Genomic DNA, 26,788 nt, shown 5'->3' with positions numbered 1-26,788 from the left:
AGGCTATAGAGCCATCTGCCTCATTCCCAAGCGATGGACAAATAGCAGACTCTTATAGACGGACTGGATGTGACATGATACAACCTTGCTCGCGGATTAATGACCTTACTGAGTTTGGCCCTTTGATATAAACAAAGCGGTTGGTTGGTTGACCAGAGCATTCCAACCCTTTCCGCTTGCAATAACCACACACAGGCCAGTTTTCGTCGCACTAAAATATTAGAACGAGTTCAGGAGAATCAAGATTATGAAATATCTCGCACACCTTGATTTTACGCCTTGCGCAAGACTGACATCTGTTACTCAAAGTAACACCCATTTTTGAAGACTAATGCTTGCCCTGAGATTGTGCTAGAACGGAGTGGAGGAAGAATATGCAACCTAAGCACAATTTCCGTGATAATGATAATATCGATGGCTAAAATGGCGGCTATGATTTAAAGAAAGATAAAAGTTTAAGGGGCCTGTTCTGGAAGGCAGTACCTGCTGTGTTTTAATGTGCCCTCGATTATGCCTTGTGGCCTTCACATTTGCTAGGATTGTGGGCATTTTGTCAACAAGTGGGTCGACTTCTGTTCAATGTTGTAAGATCAGTCTTGAAACAAACTTGGGTTGCGTGTGCTCGTATGTACGAAAGAGGAATAATACTGCGCTACCCTTGTAAATCTAATGATGTTTGACTCTGCCACGGCCGACTACTTCAATAACAAAGGTCGAGTTCAAAATTAATGTATAAATAGAGCGATTCTCCGCCTCAATAGAAAGAAACCACTTCAAAACGCACAACTGCTTCTACTAAAAGCCGATTATTCCCAGCTTTTTAGAGCCACATAACACCACTGGTTTACCTATATTATATGCAAATATGTTCTCGCTCTTGCATGCAGCTAGCATCCTCGCGGTACTCTGTACTTCAGCTGTGGCCGCCGTTGAAAGTAGGGTAGGCAATATCACCACAGATGTCGCCCTTAGTAGTGACAAACTGACTTCTGGAGAATAGGATTTTGCCTGTGGGAATGGCATGGGGCAGATCCGGGGTCTGAAAAACAACGTATGCTGCCCCGGCGTCATGAAAACCGCACCCGGAAAGACGTACTGTTGCATAGGGGGGACCAATGACAACTGCGGTCAAGTCACCTGCTTCACGGATCTCAGCTCGTGCCAACGCACTGTCGATGTCGATTCTCCAGATTATACGGACCAAATCCAAAAGTTGACTGGGAAAAAGCCCTCCAATCCTAGTGGAGGCTCTAGTTCTGGATCCGGAAGTCTGTCCTCATCTGGTGAGTCAGGCTCCAATTCTGCCACCACACTTTTCGCCTGTTCCGCTTCAGACTCTTCCACTAAGCCTACGTCGCTTCCATCAATTACTGCTTCAACTACATCAGAATCCATCTCTTCTTCAAAACTAGCGCCTACCGCTAATCATCAAAATGCAGCCGTCGAAATAAAAGCTGCTCTGGCAGCGGTTATTGGTGTGGCGGTGGCACAACCAGTTTGGTATGGTCTCTAGTGTGTCTCTAAAGTTGGGAGCAATTAGCGTCTGTAATTTCCATTTACACTTCTCATTATACAGGACATTGTCATTGGTCTATACATGTACACTTTATTTTATATATATGTTTATTTAATTTGGCTAGTTTAAATGAAGGATTACCGTTATCCAACATTTGCCCCAAGGAAAATGCCATTATATGTGTAATGTCTCCGTTGATTCATGCAGTGGAAATACTCAGTATACTGTCCAGTTTACTATAAGCGCTATGGCATATCCCCCCTCCAGCAATCTTGCAACTTCGGACAGCCTCTTGATAAATAGAGGAGTGAGCTATTTTAAATAACCCTTTTGTAAAACTATGGTTCGGTGTTTACTCTGGTAGAGAATCTTCGGAAAGATTTGTTCTTCCACATATTCAGAAATGTTTGCACCCGTGGCGCAGAAGACGTGTAATAAGGGGTCTTCGTGGGGGTCACGGGCATGAAGGATTCATCCACGTTCCTGCCACTAATGTAAATTAGGCAAGAGGTGCGCAGGTAACACACTTGCACGCCTAGAAGGGAGAAAACGGGTATATCTTCATTGTACTTCCCGGCATACTAGGTATTACATCAAAATGACAACCTTTAGTAGCAACGAGTGATTACATTCTGGGTGGCAAGAAGGTGCTATATGGAAGGGTTCGTTACTAGACTGGCTCTGGAGGGGCCTCTGTTCCCGCTCAATTTAGGTTTACTGAGTACCTAAACTGTGTTCCCTCGCAAGCATAGTCTCCGCTTATATTTCCGAAGCATTGTAACATTTAAGTGTTCCTATTGGATTAAGAACACTTTCATAAGGAAATGTCACTGGCCAGTTTTGTTAGGAATGCTGTGCTTTTGACAAGTTGCTGCCTAGTTATTGAGGCTCTGTAATGGCTACCTAGTAATCACTAGTAAACAGTAACAGCCCGCTATAATATTACATTGGCCAGTTTTTTTCTACCCATGTTGGCTTTTATTTGGGTTTGTTTTATTTTTCCATTTGTTTCTTGGCTTATTTATTTTTCTTCGCTTCTCGTTTTACGTTCTTTTTTGTTGTGCCTCTTTTATTAAAACCTCAATGATAGTAGTCAGTCATTCCGTCCACTTCATCAGCATATTGAATCATTGGGCGTTTGTCCTTACATAACAGAAAGCTTTGCCTGTGTCGAGCATACTTGCCAAGATTCATAGTGATTCGAGGTTGTATGCGGGGATCAAAGAAATGGGATTTCCTCTGAGCAATCGATGTCAATATTGTGCGACGCGAAAGATCAAGGTTAGATCAGCATCTTACTGACTTTATCTATACTATGTGATATACTAATCCCAAACATTTCTACGGAGTATAGTGTGATGAGAGGTGGCCGACGTGTGGCAATTGCAAATTGAGAGATCGCACGTGCTCTGGTCCGCCGCACGACCGCTTTGTACACATCCAGTTCCAGGAGCCGACTCAATCTTGTGACAACCTGCGCGAGCAGAGGGCGACTAATAGTCCAAAACCATTGTCAGGGCCATCTTCGCGATCTCTGTCATCTTTGCAGCATAAGATCAAGGGATCACGCTACCCAAACGCCTTCATCGATGCCCGCAGAAATAACGCACCGAATGCTATACTTTGGAGAGCGCGAGACCCCAAACCAAGCATTGGCCCTTTGCTACAGAATTCCGCAGATAACGCCGTTTCGAAGCTGGTAACTGTCGCTCTAAAGTTGGGAGACGTAAACTTATACGCTTCATTATCAAAGAAATCGTACTCTCTACTGCCTCGCTATATGCGGGGCAGCACCGTGTTATGCGACGCAGTTACATTAATGATAGAGACTTATTCAAATCACCAACGTGGTCTCCCCACACAGAAGCTTATTGACAGAAAGGCTTACGGGCAAGCCTTGAGGTCTCTCAACCAAGCACTAGAAAGCTCACAAAAGCAACAAAATACGGCACTGCTTGCAGCTGTGTCTATAATCCATAGAGTGGTGGTAAGTCTTCTAGTGTTTTACTTGTTGTAGCCGCCGAGCACTAAACCACCTTTTGATTAGACAACATATGAAGCAGAGCCAGAGTACAATCCAAGTGTGCATTTACGAGGAATATATGCGATGATGACGGCTTGTGGGCCACCCCAGCTTGATGACGAGCTAGGCCTCTCCCTTGCATTGGACAATATTGGTACTCTGGTAAGGCAAACATCTTGTCATGGTTAAAGTCACTGTTTATTATTAACATGTCGCCAGTATATGGACTCTTTAGTCAGCAGTAAGCCCAATCTATATAATAGGCCTGAATGGCAGTGTGCTGTTCAAACTGCGTTGAGCTCTGGTATAATCGAAAATGAGACCAAAGCCGATATTTACCGCCTTGCACTAAGGACCAGCAATTGGCCATCGTTGTTCAGGCGACTCGATTCCATGCAGCAAATCAACGATTGCAAGCTATCTGGCAATGGGTTTATTGTGGCAAAGATAGCAACTGAAGAGATGAGCCTTATTCAGCGACTTGGTGAATTGTGCTTCGCATCTATGCGCAACCACGGCAACATTACTGAGCAGCCTGATTGTGCATCGCCATTTCTCGTTCATTATAGATTTACGGAGCCCTTGATGGCGATGCTATTTGTATTATATGCAATGGCACGAATTGCCATAGGTTACGCTGTCAAACATGTTTTGGCCATCAATGGAACCAAGCGTCCTGATATTCTAACAGAAATTTCGGAGATGAGCTGGAGGGTAGGAAGATGCATTAAGTATGCGCGCCAATTTAAGCCACTATTTGGCTGTCGGGGATTCATATTGGCCTTGGTGCTGTCGTTTGAGTCTTGTAGTGAGCGAGGGCGAGATTGTGTCATGGATGCATTAAATGACTTTGAGCAGTCTAGAAATGCATCGTCAAAGCTCTGGTCTAAGGAAAGCATAATGGCACTCGCAAAATATATCACGGGAAGGGCTAATACAACCAGCAATGTACGCATTAAGCCAACAGACAACAAAATGAATGTAAAATAGCTATATTTATAATGGAAAGAGGTTAACATATATTAACAAAACAAGTTTGTCTTATTTATACGTCTTCCTATTACTTCTGGTAACTCCAAAAGAAGGTTGAAAAATCGCCTTGCCTTGGTTTTCGTGGATAACATCAATCCACATAGCATCTTGAAACCGATTATGAACTGACGTCCAGCTGGAGCTTGTCGTTAATTTCGCAATTATCCAGTAAAGCAATTGCTTGGTCGCGTCATAGACCATGAAAACGCGCACGAAAAGTCGCCGAAATTCGAAGTTAGCTGCTTTTATTTTCGAATCGTCCATCTGATGAATGACAGAGTGATATTGGGTCGCTAAAAGCTCATACCGAGAGCTACTCTCGGCGATATATAAAGAATCAGAAGTCTTGTAAGCAAGGAGATGAATACAGACGGTTTCATCCAACAATTGTGCATCAAGAGGGTATCGCAGGGATAGGAGGCGATATTGGAGAGAAGTGCCAGACTCACCCCCCAGGCGTCTTTTGGCTCTGCAGATCACTTTGTTCTTCATATATCTCACGTTCGAAATGACGAATTGCTGTTGTGATACAGTTTGAGTTAAATGGAGAGGCTAATATCACAGGGATATTCATTACTAAGTAGTCGTTCAAGCAGAGTAAGAAGAGACAAGATTGTTTGCTTGAAAAGGGACACTGCCTGCTAGCGCCTGCCTCACCATTTGTGTGACTGCTAGGCATATCTCGCCAAATTCCACCATAGCTGACCTTATCCATACCATACACAAATTAAATAACATCAAGTAATTCATTTCAATCAGCTAGAAGGCTGTGTTACAATTGTGTCGCCCTGGCTCCAAATAACATCCAGCACCCAACGCTTGATCTTCCACATACCATCCGATCCATCATATTTCAAATTAATTGAATATTCCCCACAAACTAGGAACTTAGGACTCTCCGGGTCTCTGCCTTTCCCAGCTGGGCAATGCTGTGATAAGGCGTAGGCCGTAAGTGAGGCAGCATCGGCCCCATTTTCAACCTGAATGCGAATGTTGCTAATCATGTGGGTTGTATCCAACGGCCCAAGTGAGTCGAGCATATATTTATGTATGTCAGACAGACCAACAAGCTTCATGTTTCGGTGTGGCACTTCGAGTGTCACATCTTCCGACGCAAATGCAGAATCGAATGTGGCTACGTCATAGCGGTCCAAGCCTTTTACCGCGCGAAAGACCGTGTCAGCTATTGCTTCACGCTCAGTCAGTATATCAGATACGTGTCTTTTAGACATTGTACTGATATCACTAGACTTTAATGACGGGAAGTCAGGTATGAAGAAGGCAAAGAGTAACTCGGATGCAAGCTTATTTGGGGAGGAAGGGCTTGAACAATGAAGAAGTCAAGTCTTGGATTCAGATTTTGAATGTTTCTTTATAAACGCCGGTGGAAAATGAGCTTCTTTTTGAAGCAGAATCAAAACGTGGTTAATCATCACAATCTTACTACCTCAACGGTCTATTCAATAGTGCTTCAGATGAAGTATAGGTTCAAGCTAGACAGCACCCACCCATTTTGAGCCCGTAGCTTTCGGAAAAGTATAACTCTTAACTCCGGATTGCGGTCTTCAGTATTATTCGCCTCGACAGATAAGTTACTCGTTCGACGTAGTTAGAATTTGCATAATCGATCAGGGGGACGAATACCTGGGGTATCGATTCGGAGCAACTGCTCTTAAATCCGAGCTGTAGAACTTCCCTTTTTCTTTTCAACCTGATAGATAGGTTGCTGTCTAGGTATGACTTCTTTTTGGCCAATCGGATTTAGTCTTAAGCTGAGCGCAAAGATAACGAACTCTAGTTGTCAATGGAGAGAATCACACTCAGTCCGTGGAGACTCCGGAAAATGGTAACATTTTGATCCATTGTATGCGCCGGAATTAAGTTATAAATTCCGTAAATTGTGAAACGGCTTTTCTAAAACTTGGTTGCCCTTGATTCTGTATCCTATTAAGGTACTTGAATATAAAGATTTCATGTTGCCTTCCGTTCTCCGTGAAGGAAGTGGTCACATTAACGGTCAACTAGTTCTCATTGTAGTCTTAGACTTTCGCCAACATTCAGCAGTAACATGAGTATTCACCCAGACTTTCAGCTTCCTGAAACTTTCAGAGGTCTTCAGTTCACTTCTCCATCAAAGCCAGGATCCGTTGTCGAACTTCCTACGCCTCTGCCATCTGCCGGCTCAGTTATTTTGCGGCTGTTGAACTCACACATTGTGTCATATGCCAAAGAGGTTTTTAGTAATGGGAATGTCCGGGGGTATAAATATCCTCTTCCCTGAATTCCCGGTACCAACGGAATTTGTCGCATCGCTGCACCCGCGTCAGATACACCTCATATTCAAGTCGGAATATTAGTCTATAGATGGTAGCCTGTAAAGAAATGAACTATAATAGTTGAGTTTGGAGTCTTCTAGCTGCTTGTTGGTAACGGGTTGGAACCCGGTGTCGCGGCTCTTGGGAGAAACAATAGCACCAAGGGGCGCGAAACCCCCAGGGGGGGCAAAACTAGCAAAAAGGATAAGACTGCTTCACCAATCGAGTGAGATGATCTATCGTCAGGGATACGTCGGCAACCGTGGTCTAAGAATGATTATGGAGCCGCCACTAGATGGAAGCCGCACAGAAGTCAGCCCTCGTAACCCAGGAGAACTATATCTTGGGTCAATGGTTACATTAGTCGCCACAGCAAATAACTCATACGAAATCAACTTTATCTTGTCAGACAAAGCATACGAATCTGCCACCCCTGCTCCCTCACAAGACCGTGAAGATCCAAACACTCCGGCCTGAATGGTATCGAGCAATGGCGAACTCGCACAGAGGCAATCTGTAGCTTAGACATATATAGAAGCCGCACAACGTCATGATGTGATAACTGTTTTGATCTCAACAGCATCTGTTTGCCCCTATGTGGCCTGCTGTTGCTTTTGTGAGTACTCTACGCTAGAATTTGTAGCATTAACCAAAATGCGTGTTAATCTTGCGCGTATATTCGCGTGCGTCTCGAGCAGTGGCGAGGTGCTTATCAGATCAGCTGGCAGGCAATTCCTCTCATCAACGGCATTCACGTCAGCACCATTGGCCAACAGAACCTTTGCCACACCGGCAGCGCCGTGAAACATAGCCCAGTGTAGCGGCGTTCTATCTTTGGTTGTCGCAGGCGACTTGTCGCCGTTGGGTTGGAGATGCTCAGCGACTCGGGAGCCCCAAATGCCGACCTCCCGGTTGGACACACGGAGTGATTTACGACTAGAGTTTGTGGAAATAGCCAACATGGTAGCTCGAGCATCAACAGGTATACCCCTCGTGATTAACTCCTTGGCAAGATCTGCCAACTTGTTGTCATTGCCATCGCCATTGTCCAGGTAAAGCGACAAGCCGTGCAGCGGTGTCCAACCCTCAGCCGTGCACGCAAGGGGATCTGCTCCATGGTCCAGCATAAATCTTGCCGCCTGCAGTGGTTTATAATAACGTGGCACAAAGGTCTCAGTTGGAGTTGACGGGGCTACAGCACACATTAATGGCGTCCAGCCATTGTCATTGGCGGCATTGACGTCCGCACCGGACGATAATAGAAAGCGCAAAATGTCGATGTTCTTGCCCGCAGCGGCCCAGTGAAGGAGCGTCTCTCCACTATTGTTTTTGATCGAGTTCAATGCATCGTTATCTTGACTGTCAACTGCCAGACCGGTGGTGTAGAGGGCGAAAATGTGCATATTGGATCCAAAGGCAGCGTAGTGCAGCGGCGTGTTGCCAAACTCATCCCGAATCGTGACGGACGCACCGTGTTGCAATAACAAACGAATACCGGTTTCGTGCAGGCAGCGCTTGGGACCCTTTTTAATATGCACCGGCGACCCGAGATGGTGAAGGGCGGTTTCTCCAGCAGCGCCGCCTCCGTTGGGATCAGCGCCCTGATCGAGAAGCGCCTTGAGAGCTCCTACCAAGTCCGCCCACGTTGCCGCTGCAATGACGATATTCTGCCCTTCAGCGTTACTGTTTGGGTCGGCCCCTGCACTGACAAGGCAACCGATGAGCTCTTGCTGGTTCACGTAGTCCAGCCCGTTGCAATCGGCATGAGGATGGCTGAGCAGATCCGACCTGAAGTCGGCTGCACGGCAGAGAGACAAGTTGAGGCGTAGCGGTGAGTATCTACAACGGGCCAGAAGAAGCCGAACCACTTCGACGTGCCATCCTGACACGGCGTTCCCAAGGGCATTCTCCAAGACAGCTTCCGACCAGTCGTCAGCCCAACCCAGAACATCTTCCACCATAGCAGTTTAACCATAGATAGTCGTTCGGTTTAGAAGCGTACGGTGAAGCTGTTGCAAGTTTTTGCTGCCTCCCAAACCCGTCTTTTCGCATATACGAGTGAATATGTCGCGGTTGCCTGTCTGAATGGCCGTTTCGATAGCCGAAGTTTGCGGCTCAGTGAAATCATTAGAAGCCCAAGGGTTGGCGCCAGCATCAAGAAGAATGCCTGCCGCTGCCATGTTATCGCACAATACGGCGACTTGAAGAGCAGAGCCGAAGTCCGGGTCGCAGTAGTTGAGTTCAAGGTCAAGAGTGCCGCACAGAGGGACGAAAATTCGCAGCCTCGACAAGTCGTCGTCGCGGACGCAGGCGTGCAGGCGCGCTTTTGGATCATCATTGAATGCATCCTTCATTTGCATCCAGAGGCGGCCATCCATGCCTGGCGGTACGGGCCGCGTGGCTGAGGATTGGGGTCGCATTATTACAGTTTGCAGTTGACGAAGTTTAATGTGGACATCGGAGTGGGTGCTCAGAACCGTCTGGTGAGCGCTCAAGAATGCAGTACTCGGATAAAGGAAACAGCGCCGCCGATGCCTCGTTGTCCTCCATCAGTTGGCATTGTTCAGGTTGGCTAGGAGGGGCCCGTGCCGAATTGTAGCGATACGAACCAGTATATCAAGTGTCTATTGGATTTATAGAGATATAGATAGAGCGTAATTGCGTTAGGTCAGGGATGGCTGACGCAGAAGTTAACGCGGTATGGAAGCTCGACCTCAGAGGAGGGGAATAATGGATGAAGCCAAGTTGTGAATTTAGATTTCGACTCACATACCATAAAAGCTGGTGGGAAAATAAGCTTTATTATATAGCTGATGAATAACATGAGGGTGCTGTGTAATTAATCCCCAGATGTAAGGTAGAATCAGTTTCCGCAAGAGGGAGCTTGAAGGATAACTGACCCCTGTACAAATGGATAGAGGATATTGGACACTCCCCTCGGCTAAGCAAGGCATGCAGGCACAACTGTCCGTCCTTAATTTTTTATAGCCAATGGTCGGCTGCCACGCGCAGTCTTTGCAATATACACGAACTCAGCCGCAAATTGTGGCGCGTTCTTAGAACGAGTCCGTCACGGGGTCTTGCAATGAAGTTTGGGAAGGGCGATTTCGGTTTGCCCTTTGTTTCGCTGTCCACCTTCTACGTCGTCCATGCTGGAAAGGATAAAAAACGCATCATGGATCCCCTCGCCATCATTGGTGCCGTAGCGGCATGCTCAGATATCATCAAGATCATTGTCAGAATAACTACAAATCTCTCAAAGGTCCGATCCCGCTACTCTGAAGGTAGTCGGTCAGTTCAGCTTTTGGCACAAAAACTATCAACCATTCGCGCAGCCCTTACGGAAATCGAGACATGGGCGGAGTTCAATCTGACATCTAGTTCACCGGGGGAGTCTCTTATTGTGTGGTTTAGAGTGGCAATAGACGGATGCCAGGCGGTCATGGACGCCTTAGACCAAGACATCCTGCCTCTGATGGAGGATTCGGTCAGATTGCGGTTGCGGCAATTCTTTCTCGACACGAATTCGTCGTTAAAAGAGCATGACGTTCGCCTTCAATCACAGATTTCCGTGCTCCAGCTCCTCCTAACCGCTGCGTACTGGTAAGTGTTCCTTCTGCTCTTGTGCGTACCCTTTGACCCTTTACTTATTCATTTGCAGCCAGAACATCTCAGAGCAAAACGCCCTCCTGGAGCAACACACTTCTACACGGTTGTTACGAAAAGTTCAAGAAGATACAGCCACCGTTAGGGAGCATTCAACGGTCAGAGAGACCACATCTGATCGACTCAGTTCTCAGAATTATACAGAGGATGTCGGTGGTGCGACATGGGGAGGAGAGTCGCTTGGCACCATACCAGCCTTGCCAGAGCTCAGCAATCCAACTGGCACATGGCAGCGGCCGCTGCCCTTTGAACGACCGGACAATGTAGAGTTCGTCTGTCCGTCTGAGAAGACATCGTATTCCATGTCAATCATCTCGAGGATGACCTCCAGGTCCTCCCCCACAGGGAGCTCGGACAGTTTAAGCGATCAACGCAGATTCTGGCTTACACGAAAGTTGAGCCGCCACTCGGTCAGGCTAAGCCCAGCAAGATCCGCCCTTCCGGTCCATCTCCTGTCACCCAAGTCCCGGAAGAGGATCAAAGTTCCGGGTCCTCTAGCCAGCACCGAAATCTACCTTCAGTCGCGCCACAACATACCACCTCCAAAGACAATTGTCGCGGCCCAGAGGGGTGATCTCGCTGAAATGACGTCTCTCATCCGGCGGCGAGCTAACCTAGAACAGGCCCATGTCGGCACTGGAAGGACCCCACTGGCTGTAGCAGCACATTGTGGTCATGAAGGAGTGGTCGAATTGCTTCTGGCTGAAGGTTGCAATGTCAGGACCAAGGACAAGAATCGACTTGAACCACTTCATTTAGCTGCGGCGAACGGTCATTGCGAAATCATCGATATTCTCCTCGATAGAGAAGCGGATGTGAACGTTCGTGGCCCTGACGGAAGGACTCCGCTGCGCATTGCCTGCGACCACGGTCAGATGAATGCCTTTAGAGCCCTGGTGCGGCGCCAAGCAATGGTAGACACGAGGGATGATCAGAAACGTACGCCCCTGCATGCAGCCTCTGACTCGGGGGACGACGACGTTGTGAGACTTCTTTTGCAATCTGGTGCCAACAAGAACACAAAGGATTTCCAGATGAGATCGCCGCTCCATTGTGCTTGCTCTTCTGGCCGTATTGACGTAGTGAAGATACTTCTCGAGTCGAAAGCAGATATTGAGGCACAGGATGATACCAAGATGACGCCATTGGGCATTGCGGCTCAGTCGGGACTGAAACTCGTTGCGGAAATACTTGTGCAGCACAAAGCGTTAGCAGGGGTCAAGAGCCAGGGCGGTATGATACCCCTACATTGGGCGAGCTACCAAGGGCATGACGAAGTGGTTGAACTCTTACTCAAGCAAAAGAAGGTTGACATCGATACTCGAACAGACAATAATAGAACAGCACTGCACCTAGCGGCCATGAGCAGGAGCTTTGAAGCCATTGAGAAGCTGCTACGCGCCGGTGCTAACATTGAGGCTGAATGTAGTCGGAACTACCGTCCACTGCATTATGCATGCATTGACACTGAGTATAGCGAAGCATCTTTGTTGTTGAATTTTGGTGCAAATTCTAGTGCAAAAACCATCCTTGGGGAGACGGCTTTACACCTTGCAGTCAAGGCACAGGCTACCGCTACTGTGCGAGGGCTCATCGAAAGGGGAGCATCCGTCGACTCTCAGGATGCGCAAGGGACACGGCCTCTGCTCATTGCATGTTCGAAAGGTAACCTGGAGATTGTCCAGCGACTTATAGAAAATGGTGCTAAGCTTAGTGTTTTGCTTGGTCCTGGCCTGAGAGGCGATGCGCCAGTGTGTATGGCTGCGAGCAGAGGTTTCGTGCCTGTAATTCAAGAGCTTATTAATCATGGTGCCAGCGCGAGGGAGGTAGATCCTGGAGGATGGCAACCTTTGAGACACGCGGCATTCATGGGTCATGTCTCCGCAGTTGGTTGCCTCCTGGGCAATGGTGCCAGAGCTATTGATCTCGGCCCCTTGGACAACCTCTCCTTCTCCTCCGCAACATCGCTGGACCAGATAGCCCGCATTAGAGAGCTTCTTGACAGTGCTGTCCGAAACGAGCAATTAGAATACCAGCATGTGACATATCTCGCGTCCTCAGCTACTCCTGCAAATGCAGATGGTCCGGTCGAACTGCAGAGTGCTCCCCGTGCACGGAGGGAGCAGGGCCGAAACACGCTTCTCGAAAATTATGTGGCACCAGTACATGAAAGGTTCTCCGATGCAGGATATGAGACGAGATTTCCTCTCCGCAATCCGGAATTACAACCCCAGTATGGGGGCAGAGCTTCACAGATGTCCTCGCCAAGCATGGATTCTTACAACTCGTACCAACCAGACGTTAGCAATGTCTTAAATATTACAAGCAGTAATGAGACAATTGTGCCACAAACACCCGAGGCACATATTCCGCTAGTATCTCAGTTACATGAGTCTGTGCTAGGCTATTATAGAGAGGGTGCTGTGAGTGAGCTAGCTTAAGGGTATTGCCTGAACATCATGAAACTTTAAACCTTCGGGGTAATTAGTTTCATTACTAGGTAGTTATAATAAGTTGGTTTTTTTATATTCTCGTGTCTGTTAGAATGATGAAAGTACCAATAGACTTTAATAATATTAAGTCAGGGAGAGTTAAGGTATGGTATAAGATATGCAGGATTAATTACGAAGCAGGGGATTACTGGATAAAGCCAAGCTGTGGATTTAGAGTTCGACTGCCATACCATAAAAGCTGGCGGGAATTTAATCTTCATTACATGTCTGATAGACGAGATGGTCAATCAATAGTGTTTCTCGCGAAGCACGGGTTCAAGCTTGGTAATAGCGTGCCAGAGGAAAGCATTAAATACTCGGGCCAGCAATTTTTCGGAGAAATATCGTTCTTGAATCCAGGCCATATTTTTCAACTATCTTGACCATGACAGGCCGGTTACAGGCGAATAGTTCATCAGCGTGGGGACTTGCATAATCGATCAAGAAAACAGATATCTGTGGCGCCTTTGAAGCTAGACTTTCATAACATACGCACACATTTAGCTATCCAGCTTCTTAATAATTCCATAGGTCTCCAATTAAGTTTTTCATCAAAACCAGGTTCAGGTATTAAATGTCCTAAACCAGCGCAATCTGCCGACTGAGTCATTTCGCAGCCTCTAAACTCACGTATTGTGCCATACACTAAATATTCACCAATGGGAACGCTCGGAGGTAGAAGTGTCTTGTTCTCCGACTTCTTTATTTTAACCCAAATTATCCCATAGCTGTGGCAGCTTGAGTATCAACATAACTTCAAGTGGGAAAGCTATTCTATACATTCGGCATCAATATACTACGTGGTGGCCGTACCACTCTCCCATCTGTACAGGATAAGCTGGATAATATTTGCACTGTGTCTATAAATTCCTTCCTGACGATACTGTTCACAGTCTGCAGTGTTTGTCATCAGTAATCTAGTCTTTTAGCCGGCAGCGATGGATCTCATAGCTGTGCGCGGACCCAAAGTAAATATTTGTTTCCGAGAATATGTCAACACGAGGCCACAAAGCTCCGAGGGAAATACGGAAGCAGAGATCACACTCATTCTGTCAGCAATATGACGCGCTTACTAAGTTCACAAAATTACATAAATTGCTGATATTCCGCACGTGCAGCTTTTAACCAATTTCTTCCCTTAGCATACCGATTATTCTCTACCCTTAAGTCCACGACATGACAACTATAATCTCACCCCAGAGGGCGGCCAGCTTAGTAGAGGCTACCACGTTCGAATTCTTCAACAAACGAGATCACACAATCCGCAAGTCTCTGATACAGGAGCATTAGAGACCAGATATCACTTGCCATACTCCTTTTGGCGACTTCAAAGGCTACGAAGCGATGGGAGAACTGTGGGATGGTATGTAGTTGGCCTAAATCTCCATTAAATTCTCAGACTAAAGTTGTCGTTGCTTATATTTCGCTTCGCTAACGATGGATTATGTTTTCTAGCACTTCATGCTGATGAGCAGACTGAATGGATATTTAAACCGCGAGGTGACATGTGGCTTAATGGAGATGTTATCATGCAAGGCTGGACATATGGCAATGTAAATGGAATGCCTGGCATGACAGGCTGGGACGTGATCATATTGGGTAGAGATGGATTGGTCAAGGAGCTCTATGCTATGATCGAAGGCGTTCACACGCACGAATTCGCCCTGTAAGCACGGCATTTTTGCACTTCTTCACTACTCATAATAGTGTGATTGAGCGCTTGCATAGTACTGATGCTCAATGACATATGCATCACTGTTAACTAGATTAACGATCCCAGTTGGCTTTTTGCGCGTACTTTTGTGTCTTGTAACTTTCGCAAAACTTGAGGACACAGGTGAACAAAGCCCGAAATGTCATGGGCAGCCCAGCCTTTTTCGAGTCAAAGGACAGTTGCAAAATGATACCAGGTGACGCTCGAAGCCTTGCCTCTTAGGGTTACTGGAGTTCATATGTTGGCCAGACTGAATGTTGTTCGCTAGTCACTCTGCCCATAATATGATGATACGCTCGCCAGCTTGTAGTTATAACTGGACTGGCTTCGGCAATACAGGCGGAGCACTTCATGTGGAGCACGGATACAGAACGCCCGTTTGGGGAATTCAACCCCTTATCTGCGGGACATAGTCGTGATCCAGTGGAATCCAGTTTTATCCCGCTCAGAGTGTGTAGGAGCTATTGAAGACGCCAAAAACCCGTGAGGCAAAACTGGACATTCAACAGATCACGTAGAAACATAATCTGCGGCCAAAGCGTGCGCCGAGAGAAAAGCCTAGGAGTGGAGGAGCCATCATAAACAACACTTCTCTTTCGACGTCGTATTTCTCGATGCCACTTGAGGAACATCCACATTGCCCGAGAACCAAAGCTACAATAGTACTACAGCTCTGCTTAACTGACTTATGAAGGTTACCAGCCCGATGGTTTATTGATGGAGGATGCGGGGTTGCGGGGTTGCTTCACATGGCAGCACTTATCCTGGATAAAGAAGCTAACAAGAGTGTTTATATATACAGGTCCTTATTCTTAGACAGCCATCCTTAGAATTATACACAGGCGGTATCCAAACAAATATGCTATTTCTCAAAATGAGACGTCTTTTGGCATTGGCGAGATCAAGAATTCGCGCGTCATTGAGATACTAAGAGAGTTTGGTGGGTTAGGGTTTACGTCGTTAGAGACTACTACTACAAAGGTTGTGTGCCAGAATATCAAATAACAACTAAGAAATGTTCCATAGATATAGATTGTCCTATACTTGGCGGCTGTTGAGAGCTAGATGATACACATGATATTTGGGGGAGTACTCATAAGCGCCACATTCATAACTAATTCACCGGCTAAAATATACAAGTTTACTCCATTTACTGTTTTATGGTCCGAATATCATTAAGGGATAGAAGCCAGGGGCGATTTTCTAAGCAGAACAATTTCATCGCTGTCCTAAATCGCTGCATTCTTTCACAATATTATATCTTGATTTCTCCTGTAATTACACTGGCGTCATTCTACAGTGGATAGTGTTTAAATACCCTGTCAGCCGAGAGTACACTGGGAGTATCCAAGTAAGGCCTCGTGAGTTATGGGAAACTACCAGCTAGATGGCGACAGGGGCTACTTGGTCGGTAAACGGAATGGTACAATAATATCAAGAATTCTCATCTCCATGTGTTCCAAATCTCAACTATAGACTTTGCTATCTTAAATTTCCAAGATACAAAAAAAAGCTAAGAGGTAATATAAGACATTAACATGTGATAAGAATAAAAAAATATAGTTCCATATGTTAATTAATCAACGAGAGTCAACAAGTTGTTCGAATAATGCTGTACCTACAAATCCTAGGATTTCAAAGCTCCCTATCCATCGTTGGATTGCACCCGGGATGTTCAAGAACTCATGTGTGACAGTAGCTTCAGCTTGAACATTCTCATGGCCGACCAACAGCTCAATATTATAAGCGCTAGGCGATCCAGTAGTAGCATTTGGCGGATAGGTAGAGTTGGCTCCAAACGGGCGAATCTTGATGCCCTCACAGGCCGCGTTCAAGATTTTGCCATCATGGGCGGCGTAGCTGCTTTTATATTCAGTGCCATTAACCGCAAGAAACTCAAACCAGACGACGGAGTTGGGACCTGCTTGGCCATGACCCCAGTACCAGCTGCGGAAAGTAGAGCCCGTCGGCACATTTCCCCAGTTCTAATTAAGGGTAAGGTAATCAGTTAAGGACTTTACATCCGACGATTAGCGGTAAACTAACCTTATCGTGGTATCCCGTGCCAGAGAACTCAACAACAGTTCCAGACCAGTTGAAGTAGACAGTGGCACCTGCATCAGGTATCACGTTTACCCAGCCTACCCCTGGTGCCAACAGCAAATCGCCGCCAGCGCTTAGGTCGTCAGTGCAAGGCAGATGAGGTGGGGCAATCTGTTGATGTATTAATCAGAATAGTAAAAAGACAAGTGTTGCAATATTGAACTGCTTTGACTTACGCTTTTCAGGATAATCTCTCCAAATATTCCATTACTTGGCGAATCCAATCGAACTACATACTGGGACATATCTGAGGATCCGAGCTAATCACCCACGCCTTGGTATTCGCCAGAACTTCCGTTACCGATGGTCCCAATTCTGACGTCCTCTGCTTGGAGGTGGATGTTCAAGTCCGTACCGTTCTCAAACGTGTACGTAATAAGAACCATATTAGGCGTTCCAGTTTGATTAAATGCAGCACCAGCGGTGTACAAAGTTATAACGATTTCGCTCTTATGGTCCCAGGAAACAACATCAAAACACCACCAATCAACTGGCGTGTCATTGGATGGAAACACTTTCATTCCATCTAGGCCGATCTGCCCACTTTGAAATTCAACAGTACTATGCACATCTTTAGCTGGTAGAGGCACGTGGGTAGCTGTCGCGCTTAGATCCGGCTTCGCGCCGTGACCTAAGGCACTAGCTGCAAAATGCAAGCAGGCATAGAGCGAGATTTTTGACCACATTTCTTGGCGGTGGATATCGAGCGTGTGCAAAAAGAATTGTTGTGAGATCATAGTTTAGATATGATTCTTGAAATTGCCTAAGTGATTCAGAATTACCTAGTTGTCGAATAGTTATGCTTATATAGTAAGGCTGTTGAGATTGATCCATGTTCATCTATCCACCGAGGCAATTCAACTCCGCCACTATAGGAAAACGCCGCAGGCAAACTCCGACCTCCTGAAGGTAAATGTCGGAGTTGCTGGAGCTTTGATGCTTGATATTATGATTCTCTTCATTATCTTAGCAATCAGGGGCTCTCGGTGCGGAAGTCAGATGCGCTGGAAGTGGTAAGGGATCCAGCGAAGCGACGCTAAGTCCAAAGGAGCGCACAAATGCGAGTCGCGCGGTAATTATGAAATATGCAAATTCGTTATATTAACAAGCATTTTGGCTCGGCCGAGAAGCTGTCGATTATCTCATGTTAGAAAACTTGTTTGGGTTATTTTTACCCTCTGGTGATACTTTTTCGCGGTGCAGATTTTGAGAAAGAGAGGTTAGTTCTCTATTCATACCCATATCCCCTCATATACAAGGCCGAGAACTATTCTGGCATTCTCTAAAGCCTTTCCAGTAGGTACAGAGATAGCAGGCCACGCTCTGTACAGTCAGGATGTATTGGCATCGGAGTTTCTTGATGATACTTTTCTACGACCCCTTACAGGGGCCTGTATGTTACTTTCTTCAAACTATCAGCCGACTACGAGATCTGTTCGGCACAGACGGATAAATATTCTGATTTAACTGAGAAAGAGAGGGCTTTGCATGTTCTCCACCTAGGAATGTAAACAACCTTTGTCGAATCGACATCATGATTCAGAATACAACCATTCTATGTAGACCCTATTCCTTGGTTGATGCTCCAAATTCCTACAATAAAAACCACCCTTAAAAATATTACACACAAGTAAAAGCAAGGTGCAATACCTAGCTTATATAAAGAGCCAAGGTGCTAACTGATCGTGTCTCGGTTTCAAAGTAAATTATGTTGGTTGAAGCAAGGTGGTTTGTATATATTTGATCACTATCACTCTCAAGTATCATATGTACGACACTATCCGAACCAACTTGGGTCAACTGCACGGTTTGTACAACACCGAATCAAACGGAATGCATCGGTTGTATCAGACTTTTCAAGCATCTGGAAAGTCCTCAATAACCTTGAGGTGTACTGGCTCTAATTGATTGAGCTTCTTTCTCATGGCCCTGCTAGTAGGATACACTGTAACATCCGTTAGCATTTCCAGGCGTATATCGGCAATAGTAGTAACGAACCGACTCGTCTCAGCCTGTTTGACCCCCCAAGCGGCTGCAGGCTCACGAGGCCGTGCCATGGGTTGATCACTATGTAGTCCTCCCAGAATTTCTTCCTAATGGGGTTGTAGCTATCTTGCTTCGAAATTACCAATTTGGCAACCGTTTCCCATGGGTACTTTTCCGCATCCCACTCCTTACTGGCATCTTCTATCGGCTGGTCTTCCAGATCCTCGCACAATTGCACTTGGAATTCGTACTCTGCCTCATGATGCAAGTGAAAGCCGCGTAGCCAGTGGTGCAGCACGTCTTGCGTGTCACTAGATTGGACTGACTCATTATAAAGTTCACGCTGCATCTCGGATGATGGAACAAGAGAGTACTTCATTATATAGTCCCCGAAACGGTAGGCTGTCTGGGAATATTGACGAGTAGACTCTAGGTGAGTACTGCGCACCTGATCCTGGCTCTTGTGCAGTTCGGCATCGGCGCGAGCATCTAGGTCTTTGTACAGGCCAACCAGATCCACGCCGTGCTTGAATCTGAGAGCAATAATCTCCTTGGCTGTCTTTACGTCGGCTAACTCCAGGACGGGAGTGCTGTTAAATTCAATGTCTTGGGTTGGGGTTTCGCGCCCCTCGTGAAACATTTCACCTTTGACGCCGAATAGCTTTATAGCAAAACCACGAGGCTGGGGAATGCGGTCCTACAAAATGTTATTCATAGAACCTCACGGATACTAGATGATTGCTTCGTACGTCCACATTCGGGTCCGGCAGGGCAGAACTGTAGCGGCAAACGGCTGGATACTCACCAGCCTGCGCAAATAGCTCCGTCTGTTTCAGGTGATTAGGTAGATTGCCTGGGACGATGAATGTGCCCTTGACAACCCCATGGCTTCGTCCATGAGTTCCGGATACGACGTGGCCGTTCACCTGAAACATCGCCTGGTGCAGCCCGTCGAACATCTCGACGACAGCTTGAATGTCATCAGCTTCGCATTCGGGAATTTTCTCGACATCTTGCGAGTTCCATCGGATATATTCTCGAGTAGCCATTTGGCGCGTGGAATCGACTCTGTTGACGTATGAGGGTTGTCTGCCAGCTTCAGCTCTCTTCAAAATTTCTGAACTGAGTTTGATCGCCAGTTTTGGGGGACAAGTCAATTTAATTTATCACTTACCACAGAGCCTAGATCCAAGTATAAATCTTACGGTAATCACTATTAGTACGGCCCCTAATCCTGGAAAGTGTCACTACGTACCACAGGCCCCACCACCCAGATACTAGGTATGGTCTGTATTCGTCAATGAAATGATGAGATAGACATCTTACAAATTTTTCGTGGAAACCCTGAACAGCTCCACAAGAATTGCTAAATTGTTTGTGCCTCACATTGGACGCGCCTTGCGGTAGGGTTATGTTGCTATCCGGCAATGACCCTGCTGTAATATATGCCTCCTAGTGTACACAAGGTGGTTACTAAGGCGGAGCGGCGAAACGAGCAACAAAACCTTCGACGCATACGTATTTGGATGCGAATGAATGCAGCGACGAGTTTGGTTTGGACCAAAGTGTCCCGATCCTAACCACTACGAATACTAATGGCGAATCCTGAATAATTCTTTGTAAGATTACAGTCTCGCCTATTCGGGTCATGGTTCTAAAAACATCGATGAACAACAATCCCAGATATCGTACTGAAATAAGCCTTGCTACTTGCGGTCTTGCAACCTACGTCCCATAGCTGGGCTTAACCGACCAAAAGTCTATTCGCTATATCTGTTGGTCACAGTCTTACTAATACTCTGAGTAAACTTCGGAGCCAAAACCAGGCGATGGCTATGGGGTTTATTTGTGCTGACAATGTGAGCATTTGGCGCTGTTGTCATTGCTAAACTATACGACAAGACTCAACCGTTTCTTTAGCTCTACCGACTAAGCTCATACATATACACGCGTAGCTACGCACAAGGCGCATCGGTCTATACATCACAGAAACTAGCGCATGTGGCCCTAAGCAGAGCCCACAAATCCTGTATGTCTGCTTTGAGGCTTAGTTTAGCTAGCGGCGAAGTTTCTGAGTAGATTTCGACTCCCCAGATGATTCAGACTATAAATATCTACCTAGTGGGTTGTAACTGGATAGCACATCATGTTAGTTCATCTCTACATAGGTACGGAATGCATTGTTAGCGAAGTTACACGTGCTCGATGCGAATGCAGTAGCATGACGCGTTCTTATTTAACTTTTCGACGGAACTTGCCCACCATCGTATACCGCGCTTGTCTATTTTAGGGGCTTCGACCCCTTGTCAGTGAAACACACTAGCTAGGTAGGGATCCATTGTTGGTCATCCGCTTACGGGTACATTTCGACATAGCCCAAGAAGGGTGGTTTGGGGTTTAACTTCACATAAGGGCTACAGTTGGGGTCTTTGGGCACGGTGCATGGGCTACTTGACCCGCAATGGGACAAGCCAGTGTACGTTGATAAATCAAGGTATCTTCATCCTCTCAGAGCGTCGGAAAAGTCTCCCTTGTTTTCTGCTGCCGCCATTAGATTAACGATTTCCGTCCAGTCCAGCTCCCGAGAGCTGTCTACTCTACTGCATCGGCCCGCATTGGAACAGTTCCTTCCACGACACCCGGACAACCATGGAACGCTCTAGTGGCGTTGCTGACACAATTATTTTCATCGACTGTAATCAAGGCAGACCCTCAAGAGACCCTACAGTGAAGACCCTGATCCGAAGTCGGGCTATGAAGCAAGCCGCGATGCAGCGCAAGAGAGACGGACGCTATGAGAGGCTGAACATGATACAGTATCCTGAGTGGATACTCGAGCCCCAGCAGCAAAATGAACCCACAGGTGTAGAAGATGGAAACGTAGCGTTGGTTACAGCTGTAAACGATTCTGGTGGCCATACTGATGAGGTTCATAAAGACCAAGCTCAGAGACGACTTGCGAGAAATCGAACAGCCTTGCTGGAAGGAAGTCTCCGCTGGCGTGCAGGCTACAAGCCACAATTACACACCTGTTTCAGAACAGGGAATCCGTCAAATTATTCACTATTACACTTGACCAACCCACTCACCTTACACCATCTCGGTGTTACCACTCTTTCTCTCTTCCGTCCCGAGACAGCCTGCTTTGGGCATACCTTAACCAGTATGCCTGAATATGCAAAGAAACGTCTTCTCTTCTTCATTCCGAGTTTATATGGGCATTTCCCAGCTCTAACATACGCAACTGATTGTGTTGTTGCTAGATTAGAGCAGCTCATTCGCTCACGGGGCATTTTATCATCAGAGAGGGATGTTTTATCGTTAGGCCACTACACAAAGGCAATAGAAGCTCTTCAAGAAACAATAAATAATGAAGATCTACAAGCGCTGCCAGAAACGCTATGTGCGGTTTTGCTTTTGGAATTCTTTGAGGTATGTTCAATGTTCCACGACCCGGATAATACATTTGGTGCCATCTATTCATCTGCTCTAGCTACTGCATGGTGGGCCTATGATTCACTCGTGGATACATCATGCAGCGGGTGCAGCTCGTATTATCGAGCTACGAGGTCCTCTCAACTTCCGGACAGAATTCGAGCTTTCACTTTTCATGGCCCATGCTGGCCCCATTGTATGAATCAAGGAATCCATCAAGCCGCCTGCATGGAGCCGACCTCTAATTCGTTTTCTCGTTACAGATTACGGAAGCACTCCTGATGGGGAAAAGGTGTTTCTTATGTGATGACGAAGGCTGGCTGAATGTCCTCCACGACGCTATTCACAATGACCCAATTGTGCCGTTGGACCAAGTCCACCTTGTTGTTGAAATCTGGACAGCCCTCATTAATATCCCAAACTTACTTTTGGACGTCAAAGATCTGATTCGTACGCCAGCGTCTGCCGATAGGCGCCAAGAACTTATTACAAGGCTTCTTACTGATCGAGATCGTCTTCAACAGTGGCTAGCGTTAGCCGAGCAGTACCAGTGTGGTATTATTTTGGAGAAATCAAGCAACTTAACCACCGGGGCAAGCACTTTACTACTATATTCAACGGTCCGCGAGCAGCCAGTCTCCTGGAAGGTGCTTATAGGGACTTATATATTTGTCCTTCTCGTCCAGCTACGCTTATTGGTCTCGCTCTCGCCATCCCAGTTTTCTGAACTAGAGTCCACATGCCAAGAAGTGGCAGATACGATTATTTTGATGATCACAGACTGGGATAGTTATCAAAATGACCGGCTTGTCGGTGGCATCTTCGTGTCTCAAGCAATGTGGATGGCTAAAGCTGTCTTAAAAACTCGGGACTGTTGGAGTGATAGCGCAAGGTCAACGAAACATACCGACATGATTGATGAATGGAAGTTTGAAGCATGGGTAAACGCAATGGTAGCAGAAGTTCATGGTAAATAGTTCAAATCCGCGATTCCACTCAATAAGACTTGGCCGATTGCAGTGAGACTGAAGCGATGCGCCAGCCGCTAATCATTAAAGTTCCTAAAGTAGTAAGCTTAAGTTCATAAGCACAATAATTTTCCTCCATTGTATTCTTTGTAATGCTTATTTGCTAGTCTTTTTTTTTTTATAACGCAAAGATCAATTCCTTGTGCGCTGGGCTGCGTGCTGTAATACTAGCCTGTCATCTTGAGGTTGATGGCGCTAGCCTCAGTATGAATATTGAGGTAGCAGGTTGTGTGGAACACGCCGGACAAGGAAAAGAAAGCGATTCACTTCGCCAGAATCAATACTGCCACCATTATCTAGCAGACCAGTAGCGGCCTTGCCCGAGTTGATAATGAGAATGGTAGTCCCGAAGACTGTGATAGACCTAATTGATCCTATGTGGTAGGTAAGCAGGAAAACACCCATTGGTATTCAGCTGCGAGAGACGTAAACTGCGGTTTCGTTAATCCAAAGCTATGTAGTCAGTGAAAAGATCTACCTAATACTAAGCTACATATACTTCATCACTATCTGTTGAAGGGTCACGGTAGATTACAAGATGAGAGGGTGGTTGAATTGGGGTTACTTATTCTCGAGTTTGTTTTGGTACGTACGCCATGGTGTGGTTACGGCATACAATGTGAATCTCTCCGTAGCATTGGCGACAAGCACAACCCAGACAATGAATTGCACAGAATCGGCAACGTGGCGCGGCTCCTTCATTCTTCTTCTGTGACTTCACGCCTATTGTAGTTTGCTTGTTGCCTCACCATGATGAACCTTTAATGGTGCAAGTCGTATGTGGTTTACGGTCGCATTTACTGTTGTCAAAAAGCCAGGTTTGAGAGACTAATGGCGCAGGTAGTGAAGTTGAAGGCAGGGAGGGGAAGAGCAAGCAAGCATTAGTCTCATGGTAGGGTCGGTCCTCGTCCTACCAATGCGACAGGCGGGTGAAGACCAAAAGAATAGCGGAATTGAGGGGCTACTATGACTATCCGCAACTTTAACTATACGTAGAAAATATCACATAGTAGTATTACATATGGTGAACGGCTAGGCATTATCGTCGATTGTCCAGGAACTCGTAAAGACAACAGCAATCAGCAGGCAACGGTATTGTAACCCTTCGGAGGCCAGAAACTTGTAACCATATGCAGATGTAGGCACCTTTGCATCTTGACAGAACCAACCAACGGCTTATGCAGTCGGATCGGTGAGAGTTCGTAATTATCCTTCCCTATTTCGAAGAATGTCGTGGCCTACTGAGCCGCGGTGATGGTGGGAATCGGCATGAATATGCCAATTAGGGGCGTGCTTAAAATACACTACGCCAGATTTTACAAGAGATGAGTCTATTCCGTGCAGCATCTTCTTTTACATACATAAACGAAATCAACTATTACGTTATTACAGGCAAATCCGTCTTGCTATACGAATCTTGGGCGCCTCACTGTATCCGTCTTTTGCCCTGGACACCTTTGGACCGCGATGACACTTTGGCAGGGACGGTTCACGTCTATTTAACTCTTCTCATCATCTTGCATAGATCTTTTACGAAAGAGCCACAGTGTTTGGTTTTAGCCTCTCCCTAGCTGGCATTTGATGTACAGCTTGACTCTCCAGTCAGCCACTGCTGAGCATATTATGACCTGCGGATTATGAAAATCTTAATATGATCAGAGAGATTGATATATTTTTTCGCTCGTATAAGTGAATTAACAGTTACATTTTGTCCATGAGTGTACGATCTGCAATGATTCTATATAGTATCCATATGAGTGCCCAGAAGGTATGAATACCTCTTTCACATCAATCTACATCTTCTAGCACTCATAAAACACTGTAAGCTTGGTACCGAAAGAGATGAATTTCTCTTGAAAGAAGCCTTTATAAAACCCCAAGAGTGCCACAACGTTGTACTGATAGATTCCAATAAGTGCCTGTGTGAATCCCATTTAGTATGTTTCTCCTCTGAAATGCGTCTCGCGCAATCTCCCTCACATAACTGGAAGCCTCACTTTATAGTAGCCGCCTCAAGTCAAATTAAGCTAATTGTGGTTACTCAAATCCAAGTAACGACTGTGTGTAGACGTGGAAGACAGATGACATTCCATTATATGCAACTCCACTCCGACATTATTATTTGCTTCTATATAAGTCATAATCATCCAAGAAGGCAGCATGACGTTGGGATGAGTAGTCGAGTTTTAGTATTATATATGTAATAATTATTAATCAGTACAATCGCCAATCGACAATCAGACTACAAAAATATTCAGCTTACATGCTGAAGAATCCTTGTTGGTAAGATACCAAAAGCAAGTGATAAAACTACTAATGTTTGTCTCAATTTATATAGTGTATACCAGCTTGCCACTAATTGTGCCGCTTTTGACGAGTGCGAGTCCATCTAATATGTCCTCAAAGCCACTGCGAATCCACAATGGATGTGATTTGATCTTCCCAGCTGCTAGCAGGGGCTCAACGGCAGCAACCCATCCCTGATGAAATCCGAAACCGGCTGTATTATCATCCAACCTCACCCCAAGCTTCTCTACAGGATCACCAAGGGCAGTGTAAGCTGCTGTGTAGCTGACCTCAGCGTCCTCTCTAGGAATTCTAGCACCATAGATATTGTTCGCATCCCTAGGTGAAAGGAATTTCCCATACTTGCCTCCGGGAGCCAGAATTTTCGCACAGAAATTCGCTGAGGCCTCCAGGGAGATTGTGTCCCAGGTCCGATCTATTTTATTCTCGTATTGCTTGATGTTTTCTATGCATTCTGTATCATTATAATTCCACACCTCTCCGGCTCCATAGGACTTGACAAGCTCGAAATTGTTTGGCGAGCATACGGTAATGGGATTGTAACCGGCTCTGACCACATATATTAGTAAGACTTTTTCAAGGGCATACTTGTTCTGTACTTACAACTTTACTAGTTGCAACGCCATGGCTCCTACCGAGGTGCTGCCTCCATAGATAAACACGATCTCACCGGTAACCGTGCGCGAGTTTGGAAGCCTGAGACCGAGTCTACGGAAGAGTCCCTGGCCAACGGTGAAGATGAAACATCCCATTAACGCAGCCTCCTCGAACGTCATATTATCCGGAATTCTCATCATAGCATCTGCCTTTACGGCAATCTTTTCAGCAAAAGCCCGGTCCTCTTTTTCCAGACTGTTGGCGCCATGAGTCATTCCAAAGATTCTATCCCCGCATTTCCAATCTTTTTCATACCCCGACCCCAATTCTACAACCACTCCGGTGACATCGATCCCTGAGAGACAAGCAGGAGTGTTGATAAACTCGATGTGTTTCCAATCCGTCGGATTTAGGGAAACCGCCCTGACTTGCACCAAGACATGTCCAGATCGCAGCCGGGGAATAGCTCTGTCTGACACTATAGCGACCTTCCCATTTCCGAAGTGCACAATTGCTTTTTGAGTGGCCAGTTTTCAGTTCTTAGTGGGATAAGTGTTTGTGTCAGTAGATAGCT

General features: G+C 46.1%; 5 protein-coding genes across 5 annotated transcripts; 1 reads left to right on the top strand and 4 right to left on the bottom strand.

Moving 5' to 3' along the window:
• Window positions 1–7,479: 7,479 nt before the first annotated feature.
• Window positions 7,480–9,306, bottom strand: Triagg1_4150 (uncharacterized protein; the record flags this gene model as incomplete). Its single annotated transcript, XM_062898522.1, has 2 exons — window positions 7,480–8,837; window positions 8,889–9,306. The coding sequence occupies 2 exons, from the start codon at window positions 9,304–9,306 to the stop codon at window positions 7,480–7,482; spliced, it is 1,776 nt and encodes a 591-aa protein (XP_062756657.1).
• A 665-nt stretch (window positions 9,307–9,971) lies between these two features.
• Triagg1_4149 (uncharacterized protein) lies at window positions 9,972–12,993 on the top strand (the record flags this gene model as incomplete). Its single annotated transcript, XM_062898521.1, has 2 exons — window positions 9,972–10,489; window positions 10,548–12,993. 2 exons carry the CDS (start codon window positions 9,972–9,974, stop codon window positions 12,991–12,993), a joined length of 2,964 nt encoding a protein of 987 aa, XP_062756656.1.
• A 3,345-nt stretch (window positions 12,994–16,338) lies between these two features.
• Triagg1_4148 (uncharacterized protein) lies at window positions 16,339–17,547 on the bottom strand (the record flags this gene model as incomplete). Its single annotated transcript, XM_062898519.1, has 4 exons — window positions 16,339–16,743; window positions 16,805–16,972; window positions 17,038–17,108; window positions 17,163–17,547. The coding sequence occupies 4 exons, from the start codon at window positions 17,545–17,547 to the stop codon at window positions 16,339–16,341; spliced, it is 1,029 nt and encodes a 342-aa protein (XP_062756655.1).
• Window positions 17,548–18,717: 1,170 nt separating this feature from the next.
• Window positions 18,718–19,896, bottom strand: Triagg1_4147 (uncharacterized protein; the record flags this gene model as incomplete). Its single annotated transcript, XM_062898518.1, has 3 exons — window positions 18,718–18,806; window positions 18,860–19,544; window positions 19,597–19,896. The coding sequence occupies 3 exons, from the start codon at window positions 19,894–19,896 to the stop codon at window positions 18,718–18,720; spliced, it is 1,074 nt and encodes a 357-aa protein (XP_062756654.1).
• A 5,744-nt stretch (window positions 19,897–25,640) lies between these two features.
• On the bottom strand, window positions 25,641–26,489 carry Triagg1_4146 (uncharacterized protein; the record flags this gene model as incomplete). Its single annotated transcript, XM_062898517.1, has 2 exons — window positions 25,641–26,166; window positions 26,221–26,489. 2 exons carry the CDS (start codon window positions 26,487–26,489, stop codon window positions 25,641–25,643), a joined length of 795 nt encoding a protein of 264 aa, XP_062756653.1.
• Between the last annotated feature and the right edge of the window lie 299 nt (window positions 26,490–26,788).

This window comes from Trichoderma aggressivum, assembly GCF_033847375.1.
Source record: "Trichoderma aggressivum f. europaeum strain CBS 100526 chromosome Unknown scaffold_013, whole genome shotgun sequence".
In the NCBI taxonomy this organism is placed as follows: domain Eukaryota; kingdom Fungi; phylum Ascomycota; class Sordariomycetes; order Hypocreales; family Hypocreaceae; genus Trichoderma; species Trichoderma aggressivum.
This window is presented reverse-complemented; position numbering and strand designations above follow the sequence as displayed.